The sequence below is a fragment of the Magallana gigas genome, chromosome 7 (assembly GCF_963853765.1).
Source record: "Magallana gigas chromosome 7, xbMagGiga1.1, whole genome shotgun sequence".
Lineage (NCBI taxonomy): Eukaryota > Metazoa > Mollusca > Bivalvia > Ostreida > Ostreidae > Magallana > Magallana gigas.
The window spans coordinates 40445865-40462816 of NC_088859.1; the positions used below are offsets into that span (position 1 = coordinate 40445865).

General features: G+C 33.5%; 1 protein-coding gene across 4 annotated transcripts; it reads left to right on the plus strand.

The window, feature by feature from the left end:
- Nucleotides 1–533: 533 nt before the first annotated feature.
- LOC105340910 (prostaglandin E2 receptor EP2 subtype) lies at nucleotides 534–11239 on the plus strand. Of its 4 annotated transcripts, none has more exons than XM_011447189.4 (3): nucleotides 534–627; nucleotides 8989–9948; nucleotides 10371–11239. In XM_011447189.4, the coding sequence occupies exons 2-3, from the start codon at nucleotides 9019–9021 to the stop codon at nucleotides 11007–11009; spliced, it is 1569 nt and encodes a 522-aa protein (XP_011445491.2). In that variant the 5' UTR covers nucleotides 534–627; nucleotides 8989–9018; the 3' UTR covers nucleotides 11010–11239. The 4 variants fall into 4 exon arrangements, with proteins under 4 accessions (XP_011445491.2, XP_011445481.2, XP_034314787.2 ...); XM_011447179.4 differs by lacking the exon at nucleotides 534–627 and adding an exon at nucleotides 2570–2896; XM_034458896.2 differs by lacking the exon at nucleotides 534–627 and adding an exon at nucleotides 3363–3427.
- Nucleotides 11240–16952: the final 5713 nt, after the last annotated feature.

Sequence of the window (16952 nt, forward strand, 5' to 3'; positions counted from 1 at the left end):
CAACACCATTGGATTTCTTAAAAATAGGGGAGAAAATATCCATTGCACACACTACGTTTTCGTATATATTCCTAGGACTAAGGATGGTCGTAACTCGTTATCATAACTCTTGATTACGAAACACATGTAATATGACCATTGAAAACAATGTGAATATAAATAAAGAACAAAGCAAATCAATATGTACATTTTATGTGAGTCGTAATAGTAATAGAATGTTTTTTGTGCAGAATTCTCTGCAGTATAAAGTTTGCATCAAAGGTTGACAACAGAAATTACTTAAACCACATTTTATTCAAATTGTTATCGATTACTAAACACTCCAGTCGGTTTACCTTTATTTAACTTGCAGTGTTACAAAAATACACATTACGACCCTCTATCATGCAACTTTAGGAAAAAAACAATACATTATCAAAACTGGATTGGCAAATGCTAACAAGATGATAGCTTAAAATCAATTAAACAAACCAATGAGATGGCTACGCGAATTTTATTAATTATTCCATTCCACTTAGGTTGTTGGCATTGCCTAAACCCCTTCGTCGCATATTATCTGAAGTCTGCCTGCGCTGACCATTTGATAGGGTTTTAAAATGAGGGACATAGAAAATGAGGGGTCAGAAGGTAAGCATTGCGGAGCTTGTTGTGGGTTTCGTTTTTTTTTTTAGAAGGGCGGGGTGATCAGATGACGAAAGACTGTGGTAACTAATGTAAGATTTATATCGGTTGTGCTGGGTTGTTGCTTTTAGTAACAAGAGCAAGAGATGCTAATTATAAGGAAGATAAATGAAATTAAAGTGGGTATTATTGCGGGTAATTATGTTTGTTTCCTATGATTGTTGAGGAATAATCATATTGGGACGATTGCTTATTGGAAAGGGTTTAATATGCTTAAAAAATGTAAACAAAAAAGGACGTGTACTAATAAATGCATTGCTATATAAGTATATTTCATCATATTTCTTTTAAGGGAGGAGGACGACTGGTCCCTTCACTTGGAAATCGAGATATTTCTTTCTTTGTACGAAAACATAATTTTCTAAGCAACTCCTCCACACCCCCCACCCCCACCCAGTTATGTTCATGTAATTATCGTTGTTTTCGAGTCCAATTGCATATATATAATACTGTTTCTTCATTAGTGTACGTCTGGTTTTAAAAGGAAATAAAATGTTTAAAATGAACATATGGATTCACACTTAGATTAAGCGATATCAATAAGGAAGACCATAGGTTTGTAAATCAATCAGTATTGGGGATGTTGTGTATAACACCTCAGTGTAGCATTTATTATCACTGAAATCGATAAACAAAATAGAGAAGTAAATAGAATAAGGGAATTCTCACAAACATGCAATGTCACGTTGCATTTTTCTCAACTATTGAATTTTGTGACACTTTTATTAAACTTTTGGAGATAGAACTGCAATTAATGTAATTTTGTTTCATGATCAATCTTTCTGGGTTGTTCAAGGTGATTTATTTTTTTAAATGTTTTTTTTTTCTTTCTGATATTAGAGAATCAGTTAGATTTTGATTTAATTTAACATTTTTGTGAAATTATCGATATTGACATTATTTAAGCAGGGGGTCGTTTACAATTAGCGTATGATACAAAATATGTCAAATCTCATATGTCTTATTAGCAACCTAAACAGCTCTTCACTGTATGGGAAGGATAGGAAAAATCGGATTATCCATATTGCAGAAAGACAAAACGATGGTGTGACCATCCTTCCTAGGCGGGATAACTCTGTCATGATAAATCATGATGAAAATTCCAATCAATATTTTAACAGTTGAATTTTGAAGAATTGAGAGACATGTACGGGAAAGGTAATCAAATAAGATAAACTGGACAATTTATTGAAAGGTTAGACAAACGCAGCACAACACATTACCTATTCGTTACATGTTTAAGATACCTAAAAGCAACTATACAGTGTATACTTTTATTATGAAAAGAATTCGCTGCGTACTTTAAATAATTAACATTGTTGACCTCCACACCTTTTGACGTCAGAACCAATTCCATGTGTCTTATCCGTCATCAAAAAACGTTAAAACTAGCGATTATTAGAACATGTGGTGTACGCTGAAAATTTTTAAGCGTCCGTTTTAATTCGACGTTCAAGGTACAAAATAGGTTTGAAATGCAAGGTTTGAGACTCGACAAATAAATTAATTTTCTTAAAATGTGTAACATGTACAAAAATGTACCTATATTTTTAAGCGTATCCATGATCAACGGTTTACGGTTCCCAAACTATCAACAGTTTAAAGTCGTCAAACCCAGTTTATCAACTGTGTGAAACTATATATTTTATGTTCAGTTTTGTGAAATTGACACATTAAATGTCATACAATCATGGGGATTTAACATTCAAGACGTAATTGAAATTGAATGCTCCAACCGTTTTCATTTACACCACAGTCGATTTTTATGAAATACAGATTACTAGAAAGTTAAAATATTAACATTCAAAGTTTCGACGTCCTTGTCTACGTGTTTTTATATCCTTGTTTTTAGAGAGTGAATCAGATGAGCCGTGTTAAAATTGAATCAAAACTGAAATCCAAAACGGCTGTGTGATAAAATCAGTCGATGTCGAGAAGTTAATGTCGAAAAAACCATAGTACGCTGATCAAACCCTGATATTAATATTTACCTTATTTATGTCAACGAAATATCGCAAACCTTGCAAAGCAAATAGATACAGAGCGTCAATGGGGGTTCTGTGTGGTGATATACTCGTTAAGGCGATCAATGAAAGATAAGAAATGATCCTGTTTTCTGTGATAACTTAAATGACAGCCATCAACACAATGTTTAACATGTCAAAATGGATTACTAATAACCCGGGCCTAATTTTCCACATGGACCAACTATACAGTAAGTGTATTGTTTTGGTTTCCATTTCCCTTAATTTAATTTATAAATTTTTGTTGCATAGAACATATCGATGTTTTTTCAAAGTTTGTAAACATATGACATTGCTTTGTTAATGTGCATTTCTACAATGTCTTGTTACTACTATATGTTCACAAATCTATTTTAAGAGCCTCAGCTATTACAGTTCAATTGAAAATAACATACAGCATTATTTAAAATTCAAAGGAATCTAAGTCTAAATCTTAAATTAGTTCAAACTCATTAGAATCTTTGTTTGTGTTCAAACTAATGTTTTAAAGTGGCACAGATCATCAATGAAGCATGTATTAACAATCCGAAGATTTCACGTCCATAATGTCAGGGCGGGGATAGGTACTTTGGTCATTTTTAACACGCCTTTCTGTCTAAGCAACTAGTCATATGTTTAACAAATGTTTAAAAAATGATATAATAGCTAAACTATCACAAAGGAAGTAAACCAACAACGTTGAAGTTTTGATTGTCTCCACCGGAAAGATCCATGACTGTTTTGTAAGAATTTATCACCTTGTATGTTATTAACATTCAACAATTGTTTTTTTAAAAAAACAAGATCAAATGAACTTTCTTACTTATTAATGTTTGCATTCCTTTAACTTCATTTAAACGTATTCTGAAGTATTTAGTGCATTTAGTGACAAGTGATATCCGGTACCTACAGTGAATAATGAGAAACTTTTGAGGTTACATTGTGTGTTTGTTTGTGTGTGTGTGTTTACTTTATCGGTCAAAGCTTTTAGCTCAATGTACATTGGAAATACGAAATGTACAGACTGAAATCAAAGTTACAAATAAGTTTTAAAGTAACTTCCATATATATAGCAAAATTGTCTCTTTCTTATAAACATATTACTGATCATACTTCATGAACATTAGCAAAGTTAATATGATTTTTTTAAAAATTAGCATAAATATGTTATTAAACATAAAGGTAATAGAGCAGGTAATGAGTTTTCTGAATTGCATGCTACTTTCACACTCTCATGAATCATGCTAAAAGCATTTTAATAACTTAGATTGTCCTCTCCTTAATATTTAAGAATTAGAATTTTATTTTTTAATTAAGTATCACTTTGGATTTGTTTCGACGAAGGCGTGTAAGAATCTAGAGAATTGCCCCACTATTGATCAGTGACATCCATGGCGTCAAGAGAAAAACTAATGTTCAAGTAAATGTATCCTTCAAATACTCTGTATAAACTAAGGTTAGAATGTGTCTAAGGTAGAAATATTTTACTAATAATGAAAACACGTATAGCTATGTATTTTTGTGCCACTTCTAACTTTTTTAACCACAAGGACCATCTCTACCATAACCAAATCATATCTCTTTCTTGGGTGCATTTTAATGGGGTATTACTATAGAGTCTAGTTTAATGTGCGATTTTTATTTTCTGAAATTCGTTTTATCACAGTTAAAAGGGTACTAAAAAATTAAAAGAAAGAATGAGACTCTCCTTAGACTGCACTGATCAAATTCTTGATCAAATACAAGCTTCTAAAGTTGGGGTTTTCCTGGCTCTTAGAGACACAAGTTCACCTTTTTGATGACATTTAATACATTACTACATGCAAACTTTTTTGCAACTTTATACACTCTGAATAAACGGTCCATTTATTTTCTTAAAAAGAAAGAACTTGATACAAACACATTGCCATTAAAAAAAAGCTAGCGTGCACTTGTGACAAACTGTATACCTAAACGGGAACGGAACTAGTATGACGAAAGCTGACACACAGACAACGCTCTATTAGGAGGGAAAAACCGACTTCATTTAACAATTGACAGTTTTCTTTTTACATTGTGAACATGGTCGTCAGCTTTCATTTTCAAAAGAAAATCTTTCAAAAGAAATTTTTTTTTCCTCAACCATTTAAATGTGTTATATTTATGAAAAACAATTTCCTGACCATAAACGGGTTTGTCTCGAGTATTTACTTCAGTTGCATGTTGATATGACATTTGTCCTCTAATGATAATATTCAAAGGTTCCAGTGGTAAACAATTCATCAGATATGGGGTTCTTTATATTTAGATTAAATGGGAGAATCATGCACACCGATGCCAGCAATGATAAAAAGATCCCCAGAAACGAGGAGAAAACTAACGTAGGGGTTTGCGTGCTTGTGTAGGCTCAGTGATCGGACATTTTACTGATGCTAGGGAGAATTTGATAAGGAGTTTGTGTAAGGCTGAAGGATCAAAACCTGGTACGGTTATTTGATAGTAGATCTTCAGTAAGTTTCGTCAAACATGACCAGGGAATCTGTGTGAAAGTTAAAGCACGTGTGGTTGTTTACAGAAGTCTTAAAGTTATTGACAAGCGTTCGCCTTCCCTCCGATGTTTCCTATTGACGAATAATTAATCACCGGACTTTCTTTTGTGTGTAAAACGCCGAGTTAATATTGGAAGTTGGATTACCATCCTCATTTTCCACATCGTGTTCCATTTAACGATAAAATTATGAACCACTTTTGATAGAAGTTTTTACCTTTCGCAATCAAAAGAGTTTACTTTTAAATTACGGTAAGTGGCTCATGTTTTTTAAAAAGGTTTAAACGTTTTAAAATACAGGTAGGTGAAAGAAACTGTTTACTTTTAATGTAACATGATTGGGGTTTTCCTTGAGTGCGATCTTTTGAATTAGATGACTGTGTATAAAGAATGAATTTCTGTTACTGCTTTACGAGTAGTTTTTACACTACACTAGTGATGCAGATAATTTGTTTTGCTACAATCTCTCAATTTATATTACCTTCCGCTTCTCATAGCTTTTCTTCCGTTATCATTGAGATTAATCATATCAAATATTTCAGTTGAAAACAGGATATGTCACCAAATACACTATATTTCTGAAATTAATGCAATAAGTAGAGACAAATGAAAGTTAAGTTAATAGTACATTCGGAGTTTAAAAGTTCGGTAAATATAACAGTAAAATAACAATATTTGTATGCCCAAAAACCCTTGAAATTTTTTATGTTTGAATTTGATTTTTTTTAAACCGAAATCAGATATGAACTATTCTGGATAGATTACTCACAAACTCACAAATACAATATTCGATCTTTATATGATTGATTTTATGCAGAACTGATATCTCAGCAAGACTGTTTTGTGCAAACAAATAATGTCAACACGCGTTATACGGGCTGCTAATTGTCTGAAACTCTCGTTTCTCTTTGCCTATCAGACTGTCCAACTGACAAAAGAAACAAATAATAATAACAAAACCACAAAGATAAAATGAAAAAGCTAATACGATAATTCGGAGCATAAAAGTAATCCGCATGTTCATATATTTAAACAAATATTTTTTTTTACATTTTGAACAGGTTGGTGAATTTTGATAGATATGGAATATATCTCGATTTCTTTAACTTCTTCTTTTTCTTTTTTTTTCTTTTTTTTTTTTTTTTTTGCTAATTTAGAATTTTAAATTGCAATTATCAAGACTTATTTTTTAAGGAATCATTGACAATTAAGAATTGTTAATTAGTAAAAGATACTTCATTGGCTCGGTACAAGAATCGACGCTCAACAATAACATTTACTTTTACACTGACGCTTAACAACAATAACACTTGCGCTCAACAACAATTACATTGAAGTTCATCAACAATAACACGCACGCTCTCAAACAAATTACAAAAGACGCTCAACAAGATTTACACTGACGCTCAACAACAATTACAATGACGCTTATCAACTTTTACAATGACGCTCAACAACAATTACACTGAGCTCAAAAAAATTTCTTCATCAATAATTACTAGTACACTGAATCTACATTGACGCCCGGCAACAATCATATTGACGATTTTAATATTTGTTGAAACAACAATTTATTTAAAAGAGAATACATTTTTGTCACAAAGTCTTTTTAGAACTAAATTTTGATGTACATGACTTGCACAGGATGAATCATCGTTTGCCGTTACAAAAAAGTCGACAAAACTCAAATAATTTGTTTAAATGTTTGAAAGTAAATGCACATATAGAAACGATGTTGTGTCGGTTTCCGTTTGTTCCTTGCACTCCCCGATGAGCTTGGCTGCACTTTAATTGTACATGTAGCATGTGGTTAAATATCATATGAATACATGAAACAATTACGGTAATTTCCTCGTAGTCCAATGTTGTGAATTATCTAAGTTATTATCCCGGATTTTGAACGATTCCTTAATCAGAGCCACTATATTGAATTAATCCTTATGCGTGCTTTTAGTTGGGTCTCTAATGATTTCGAAAGCATCGTTTTCTGTATTGTTTTGGCAAAATTTGATCCATTAATTGATATCAAATATTTTGGGAAGAAGATGAATGGTAATTTTGCAACTAATCTTGAAATCAAATTTTTTAACATGTACGGGATGAGCACAAAGCCATGTTTGCAAACCAAATACATTTTAAATTGATATTGTTTGAGTGTATAAAAACCATGGGATCCTCGAATGTCGATTGTGAAATCAACAGATTTGAATATTTTAGACGCAATAACGATTTTTAAATGCATGTATTATGCGTGTACAAATGGATATGTAACTTTAAAAAAAAATGTTTGTGGAGCCCTTCTAATGCATGTATGCGTATTCTGTGAGGATTGTTTAGTATTAAAGCTTTGGTGGATAATTTATACTTAATTTTTCAAATCTTTTAAGTTGAATGATTAGATAACACAGTTTGTCGTTATTTCTTGTTTGCGGTGAAGTTTGAAAGTCAGAACCAAATAAAATTTCAGTTAATGGGATTAGTTTTATTTAGAATTGTAAATATATTTGTGAAACAAGTAATATATAGTTTTTCCCGTGATTCCTTTATCAGAGTTTTCAAAGTATCTCTAAAAACCTAATGAAAACTTCTGATAACCACAAACCTTTGATTCTTTGTTTTCTTCGAAAATTTAGATACAGCTGAGATAGTGATTTATACGTGTAATCCATGAGTTTCACAGCCTTGCAAGATTTAGAAAGGTGTGTTTGTATTAAGTTACGAAACACTATACTTGCCTCTGGATACAAGGGGTGCACAGCTACATGTAATCGTTTTAATTACTCCCCAAGTTAAGTGCATCGATCTCAATAGTGCAACATGTTGCCTGATGTTTCAGCCTCATATTCCATCATTATCAATTCCCTTAGAAGTATAATAAAAGGCAATTTATAAAATTCGCAGACTGTGTTTTTTTTCAGAATGGGTTTTATTCATTAGATGTAATATAGCTTTCGGTGAAATTGACAGGAAATGAATATTTTTCATGCCGTTATTATTATATTTTGTTTTTAAAAAGTGTACTTTTTTACATGGATTTGATCAAAGATATTTTTAACTATTGTAAAATTCGTTTATTGTTTGAGCCTGAAGGGTTAAAAAAGTAATGAACACGTGTATATGGGAGACAAAAACTAGTGCTCCTTCCTCTTTGAACTATGTCTCAGTGAAAATAAAATAATGGCGGTGGGGGTGGGTGTGAATGGCGCTTGCTTAATCTAGGAAAAAAAAATTGTACAAACATTTTTAAATGTCATACTGGCAATTTCTAAAAATACAAAATTTTCTATTTCTAATATCCGGGAGGAGGGGTATTTGAAAAATTTTAGTCATTTTGATAATAAAAATAACGAAGTATTTCATTTGTATCAAAAATGGAATGAATGCATCAACATGGGGGGAAAATTATGAATAAGAAATAAATAATCACACCTCTTTGAAAATCGATTACGTGATAATAGGGAGAGTGCCGTATTTATTGACGTAGAATATCTTCACAATATATGAGTATAATATTCTAGTGGGAAAAGCAAGCCTCAGATACTGTCAGTAACTTTCGGGAACGCATTCTTTCCTTACACGCAAAATCTGCATACTTTGTATCATTAAACCCTTCAGCAGTAAATTTACAAACACATTATTCACTTTAATTGACAACGCTTCCGTCGGTAGATATCTAGCGCTGCTGAATACGGTTAAGCTGTTATTTGACGTAAGTCGCGGATCAGCTTCGACGTAAAGGATGTGTCATTAACTTGCTATGTGTTTTCGTCTTTTTAGGCCCTACAGACAATGGAGTAACATTAAAAAATGGTAACTATGGAGGTCACAACCCGCATCAAAGCCACCCAATCGTCGACTTCATTGTCACTGACTCTTTACACTAACGACGTGACGCAAAACTTTACAACTGTCATGGCGGACGATCGGACTCGAATGGATAATCCGTGTGAGACCGCCAACACCACCGGATGTCGACAAGAGGGAATGGGAATCAATCTCTCCACCCCGATTATCATGTTTGCGACGGGAATTCTGGGAAATATATTAGCCCTACTCGTGTTGTATACCTCTCGGAAAGAGGCCAAGAAGACAGTCTTTTATACGTTACTCGCCGGACTAGCGTGGACGGATTTGATTGGTCAACTTATGACGTCACCAATCGCTATTATTGTGTACGCTAATAATCTAAAATGGGTCGGAGGAAAGCCCGTTTGTCAATACCATGCCTTTGCAATGATTCTGTTTGGCGGGTTAACTCCCCTGCTCGTGTGTGCTATGTCAATTGAGCGATTGCTTGCCTTAAGATTTGGATATTTTCATGCAAGAGTCGTCACTAAGAAAAAGGCCTTCATTGCGATAGCAGTATGTTGGGGGATTGTGATGTTTTACTGCACTTGGCCCTTTGTTGGATTAGGAAGCTATGAAATTCAATTTCCGGGATCCTGGTGTTTTTTAAACTTTCACAAAGAAAGTGTCAGCGATATTATATACGCTTCAATATTCGCAGCGACCAATATCCTCATTATTCTGTTAAATCTTGGATGTAACATCGCTGTTGTTGTGACTTTACTGCAAATGAGACGTAAAAGGATATCGAACAATTCACCATATTGTCATAGACGACACGGGACGAATCAAAGTAAATCAAAGTCTATCAAGAGAGAAGCAGAGACCCAGATGGTGATATTCCTCTGTGCAATCACGGCGGTTTTCACCACGTGCTGGCTCCCAATTAACGTAAGTTTTCCAGCTACAATTAACATTGGCAAATGGTTCTAAAACGGTTCACTGCAATTAAAATAGAACACACAAGAGATAATACAATGAAAACTGTATAATGAGGTATAAAAGATTGACGAAACGCACTTAAAAATGTACACATTTTTGGTAGGGGTGAAACAGCCCTTGTATATTACGCAAGTAATGGGTTTTTTATGTCAATAATTGAAAAAAATAAGAAAGAAAAAAACCTAATGAAAATAAACATTGGAATAGGTGCATCATACAGGTGCTTATGTTTCAATTGCTTTTTGTTGGAAAGTCGAACAATTACCTTTTATACAGGAAAAAAAAATTAATACCAAAATTAAAACGGCATGCATATTTAGAATACATATATACAAGATAGTGAATGAATTCTCCATGTGTTTTTCTTGCAGATAAACATCATTATAAATCAGGTAACAGGTGTTACAAATCGGAAGGCAGATCTTCTGGGTGTCCGGTTTGCTGGAATAAACCAGATTCTGGATCCTTGGTTGTATGTTCTGCTACGCAAGGCCCTGATTTTAAAAATCGTGAAGTATTTGCATTGGAAAATATGCAAGCGCTCGAAAATTGACGGCGGTGGGAGGAGAACTTTTCACTCTTACGAAAATGTCCCCGTAGATAGAGAACATATATCACTGGGTCAACTCGACGACCTCCAAATCAAAGTACTGTGTGTGACTGTGGACAAGCGTTCAGGTGATCGCGGCCAATATAAAGACAACGATAGTAGCGACGAAAGTATGTCAAGTGTTTCGAATTTAATCGAACGCCAAAGGTTTGACATGGGATATCATTCCACTTCCTCAGAACTCCGCGAAAACGTAGAAAAAAACGGCCGTAGGCGACACAGCAAAACCAACAGTGACCACAGACTGAGCCGATCTGCCAGGGACGGTGCGGGGAGGAAAGAGATGCTTAAACGTAATCACAGTTCTCCGGCTTTTATGTTTGGACGGCGTCAAAACGGACAGACACCAAGCGAAGACATGAGGAGCTTCAAGAAAGGAGATAGTGATATTACAATATGATGTACACGTGTAGTCCTGCTATAAATCAAAGCGATCTTATAGAAATTCTTGATATTAAATGTTGTTGTAGATTTTGTATGTGTCTGTAAAGGGTAACTGTCATGGTTCACGGTGTGAATTAAGACAGTTCATCTTTAAAATATTTAATTATTTTTTAACATTTTATTTCATCGATATTTACATTTATTCTTGTTATATTTTACAGACGTTTTCATTAAAAAAAAAAATAAAACTAATTAATGCTTTTTTCATCAATTTACATAGAAACAATAATTATGATATTATGAAATACCGGTAAACCGATTGTTTATAAGAAGTTATAAAAATTTTGTTTGTATTTCTTATACCATACAACAAACGAATTCCAACGTTTGTAGAATGCGATTATGATATGCATTTTATTAAGTCATTCAACAGAATGAAATCAATCAGTAAAATAAAAACAAAATAAGAAAACCTAAATTAGGAAAAATGAATATGCTATCATTTTCTTATTAAATTATGTGTAGTGATATATCTATTGCATACAGTGAAATACATACAAATGTATTAAATACATATTTAATATTTCATAAACGGCATTTGTTCCGATTATTGCGATTTATTTATAGAAGTTTCCACCTAGACTTCATGTGGAGCGCTCCTTACTCTTCTGAACAAAACAATTCTAGTAAATTGCGAGACCCTTTATTTTTAAAGTATATGTCCATGTGAGCAAACTGTACCGCGGGCCTTTAGTAGTGAGAGTACAATAAGTTTCAAATTTGCTAGACATATAGGTTGTTTGCTGTATAACGCCCAACAATCATTTAAGTTTTATGGAGCATCTTATTCGCAATAAAAAGTAGAAAGATTTATGTGATAAATTCTCGTCTGCTACTGCTGATTAAACAGCATGACTAGGTTTGAAAATTATCTCTTCGTGTACTTTTAATTATTATTTATCCGGGTTCACATAGAATCATTTAAAGGAGCTGATTTAGGGATCGTTCTGTAATGATACACTGAGAATAGTTTATGTTTAAAGAAGAAAGTTTTTATTTTTTTAATTAGATTCAAGGTCTTGTTTCAAAGTTATAGTAAAAATAAGTCATTTTTTATGCCCGTTAACAGTTTTTCTTGTACATGAAGCTTCTATTCTGTTTCCAATTATTATTTATTAAAATTTTAATGATTATTTATTCGTGGTCACATAGAATAATTTAATGGAGCTGAATATTTTTTAAAGGATCATTCTGTGATGGCAAATGCACTGAGGAATACTTTACGTTTAAAGAAGAAAGTTGTAATGTTTTCTTAATCAAATTCAAGGTCTTGTTTCAAAGTTCTAGTAAAAAAAATCATTATATTTTTTATGCCTGTTAGCCATGTTTTCCTTGTATATGAAGTTTCTAATCTATTTTCAACATTTCTAACCTCATTTTTAATTTCTATTTTTATACCAGCAGGATATTTCGGATTATTTTTCCCAAGTGGGTGATCCCGAGATCTCCAAGCGGAAACAGGGCAACGGTAACTGTGATCTTTTTTTTAAAGAGTGTCAGCAGAACTTGTGTATATAAGTAACTGCGGGTATCGAAGTCTGAATCTGCACAATGTCATGTAAAATGTTTCGGGTCATGACCTGAATAGGATGCGTTACAGGTTTTTTTTATATTTTAGAATAAGTTTTTTTAGTGCAATGGGGTTGATAAAAATTTGAGGATTTATTTAGTTTATTCTAATATTTATTTATAGAAAACAAGTCTCCTTCTCTGTGACTCATTGATTCAAATTTTATGCTATCAGATGTCAAGGTGCTGTGGAAATATGTGTTTATCATAGCTTTGCTAGGGGCAACCGTTCGTTCAACGTGCATTTATGATCGACAACATATAATAAGACAACCTAATGAGTAAACACTCCTAACAAGCCGAAGTCCCCGCTGCAATCGGAAAGGGAAAAAAGTCACTTTCGAAGAATATCAGTCATAAATGTAGAAGTGCGTAGAATTAATATTGTCTTGTTTATATGTATAGTATTGCTGTAACGAGGAAGTATAAATATCATTTAATCATAACAGTTTTCATATACTATATGACATAGTATATAATATAGTCACAGCAGTTGTAATTGTATTGTTATCGTACAGCGGTGGATTGGTATTGTTGTATTGTTATCATACAGCGGTGATTAGTGATGTTGTATTGTTATCATACAGCAATGCATTGGTGTTGTTGTATTGTTATCATCCAGTGGTGGCTAGTGTCGTTGTATTGTTACCATCCAGTGGTAACTAGGTGTTGAGGTAATGTTATCAAACAACAGTGACAGGGTGTTGTTGTATTGGTATCATACTGTGGTGGATTGGTGCTGTTGTATTGTGATCATACAGCGGTGGATTGGTGTCGTTGTATTGTTATCATACTGTAGTAGATTGGTGTTGTTGTATTGTTATCAAACAACAGTGGCAGGGTGTTGTTGTATCTTATCAACAGTGGTGGCTTGATGTTGTTGTACTGTTATCATACTGGGGTGGATTCGTGTTGTTGTATTGTTGTCAACAGTGGTGGCTTGGTGTTGTTGTATTGTTATCATACTGGGGTAGCTAGGTGTTGTTGTATTGTTATCATACAGTGGTGGTTAGGTGCTGTTGTATTGTTTTCATACAACGGTGGATTGGTGTTATTGTATTGTTATCATACAGCAGTGGATTGGTGTTGTTGTATTGTTATCCTACAGCGGTGGCTCATTATTGTTGCATTGTTTTCTTGCAGTTGTGGCTTGGTGTTGTGTATTGTTATCAAACAGCGGTGGCGAGGTATTGTTGTATTGGTTTTATACAGTGGTGGCTAGGTGTTGTTGTATTGTTATCATAAAGTGGTGGCTATGTGTTATTGTATTTTTATCATACAGCAATGCATTGGTGATGTTGTATTGTTATCATACAGCGGTGGATTGGTGTTGTTGTATTGTTATCATGCAGTGATGGCTCGGTGTTGTTGTATTGTTATCATTTAACGGTAGATTGGTGTTTTTGTATTGTTATCCTACAGCGGTGGATTGGTGTTGTTGTATTGGTATCATAAAGTGGTGGCTAGGTGTTGTTGTATTGTTATCATACAACAACTGATTGGTGTTGTTGTATTGTTATCATGCAGCGGTGGCTCAGTGTTGTTGTATTGTTATTATAAAGTGGTGGCTATGTGTTATTGTATTGTTATCATACAGCAATGCATTGGTGATGTTGTATTGTTATCATACAGCGGTGGATTGGTGTTGTTGTACTGTTATCATACAGCGGTGGATTGGTGTTGTTGTATTGTTATCATACAGCGGTGGATTGGTGTTGTTGTATTGTTATCATAAAGTGGTGGCTAGGTGTTGTTGTATTGTTATCATACAACAACGGATTGGTGTTGTTGTATTGTTATCATGCAGTGGTGGCTCAGTGTTGTTGTATTGGTATCATAAAGTGGTGGCTAGGTGTTGGTATAGTACCGCTGTTGTGTTCTTTGTTGATGTTGCATTTCAATTTAATTATTTGTATACTAGTACAGAAAGTAATATTTACATCTTAGTAATGATAATTTTTTCATTATAGAATGAGCTGTTGAATGATTGTTAAACTTGTTGCCATTGATTTGATAGTAGTTGTAATAAGTGATGTATTGAATGTTGGTATTGTTGGTGTTAAAATAGAAGTAGTTGGAGGAGGAGTATTTTTTTTAAAGTAGAAGTTGTGGTAATGGTATGGTTATGGTGGTATAACAGATGTTGTGTTTTTGTTGATGATGTTGTGGTTGTTGTTCTTATTCGCAAAAAAGATGTTATTATTGCGGTCAAATGAGAGCAATTTATGCTCTAAATGTATTTCAAACGTGATTAAAATATTAGCCAAAGAAAAAATTAAAGCCATTTTAAAACAATGTACAGGTATGGTACAAAACAGGACGCTTATATTAGTGTGATCTTGTTCAATATATTACTTATAACCTATTTCAGGGCCAATCTTTGAGCTCAGTTTTCTTACATTATACAAATTACTCTTGACCCATCTTTACAATGCTTGTCTCTCTTAATGGGTTCAGGATGGCGAAACAACCCCCGCTTTGTATTCCTAGCAAACAGAAATATGATAATTGAAAATAAACAAAGTAAAGCATTGTGCTAACCGTTGTTTATAGAGTAGCCTTTTGATCGATAAATTAATACTACCGCTAGGATCAAAGCCATTTACCGTAACGACAGACCACGTGTACACATTGTGATGTTCGATAGTTTTATATTGCAAAAATTATTCGCGGAACTTTCGTGTTGTAATTAATTGAATTAGATCGTTGATCACGGTTTTGTATTATTTTTGTCAACAGACATGTTTGTATGCAGTTTAATTTATCTAAGTGAAGTGTAATGTGATTCCTCGGCTCGCCAAATTCTATTTTAAGATTGATTGATATCTTTGGTTTGATGTTGTAATAAAATGTTTATAGAACTTTCGTCTGTTGACGAGGGTTATTGATTGTATTTAAGATTGTCAATATTTACGTCTGTATGTAATCAAATTTATGAAAGTAACACATTTCATACGGCATTGCTTGCCAATTTTTAATCTATATAAAATAGAAGACTGAAATGGAATGCCGCGCTTCCCTTTTTGAGTAATTTTTTTTATCGAAAGGGAGACAATTCAAGAATGCCTCCTCTGACAGTGGGATGGGATTTTTTATTCGCCGTGTACAGTATTGAGCACATGAATATATAAAAGTGTGCATTACTTTTCTCATTATATCATAATTTTATAATTGTATCTCTATTCTGCATCAGACAACATTTCACTCTATGGCTACCCTGTCAAATATTCTGGTATGTCTCTATAACAGCCATGTAATATTATAATATACATTTTGCTTGATTTGTGTAATACTTGTACATACCATTTCATAATTTCCTTAGGGGGAAATCAATTATGAATAAAGATAGGTAAAAATACATGTTTCTATTCTCGACACCCAACCCCTTCAGTTCTGAATTATATATCAATTATTGAAACAGGTTTTTTTTTTTTTACAATTTAGAAGTGGTCCCTCCGACGAACATGCATAATGAAATATTCTATTTTACCGGTAGCTAGGGGACCATAGCGTGACAGCATCCTATTTTATTTGCCTGTGTTCACAAATGGTAACATAAACATTCACGGTTCTTAAACTGCTTCATTCACTCGCTTTCTATGACAGTACTACACGTGTCATTACTCCATTTTCATACGCTGGATATATTCTCCATATTGCTAGTATACATGTATAATTGTCTGCTTGTCAGATGATTATGTTGATTGCTCAGATTTTTCTATATTATGTATTTATCATTTGCATTATTTGTACGCAGGTGGGAAAGTAGTGAGGACATGCTTTCAGATTTTTTCAGATTTTTAGATCTTGAATTTATATATAAGCTGCACAGTTCTAGGTGATTGAAAAATGCTTGTTTTCGTATGCTTAATTTGCATTAGCTGCAATAATGTAGCCCTCTCCCATTTTTTTTGGGGGGGGGGGGGGGGGGGCACATAAGATATAAACTGAAATCGGAGTGGGCTACATTATTGCAGCTAAATTTGCATAAAAAACAACACGTAAAACCTCATATTTCACGGTTGTTTTTTATCATCCGTGAAATATGAGGTTTTGGACAGAAACAAGCCAGTTCAAAAAATGTTTACATTTTGATCCGAGGATGGCCTCACATCCTCCTACAAAAGACGAACATGAGACGTTGACAATATCTATCGATAAGACGACTTACCAGATAATTATTTTCACTTGTTGGACAAGATAAGTTGACTTACCAGATATCTTGTCCAACAAGTGAACCTAATTAAGTTGACTTATGTACATTATGATTAACGCACAACAGATAGTACAAGGTGTTGACCCATTTTAAGATACTTATTGTTCCTATAGA

Excerpts from the sequence above, each read along its gene's own strand:
- LOC105340910 (XM_011447189.4), top strand. The coding sequence starts at position 9,019 with ATGGTAACTATGGAGGTCACAACCCGCATCAAAGCCACCCAATCGTCG. Across the intron at positions 9,949-10,370 it reads CGTGCTGGCTCCCAATTAAC|ATAAACATCATTATAAATCA; the intron begins GTAAGTTTTCCA and ends TTTTTCTTGCAG.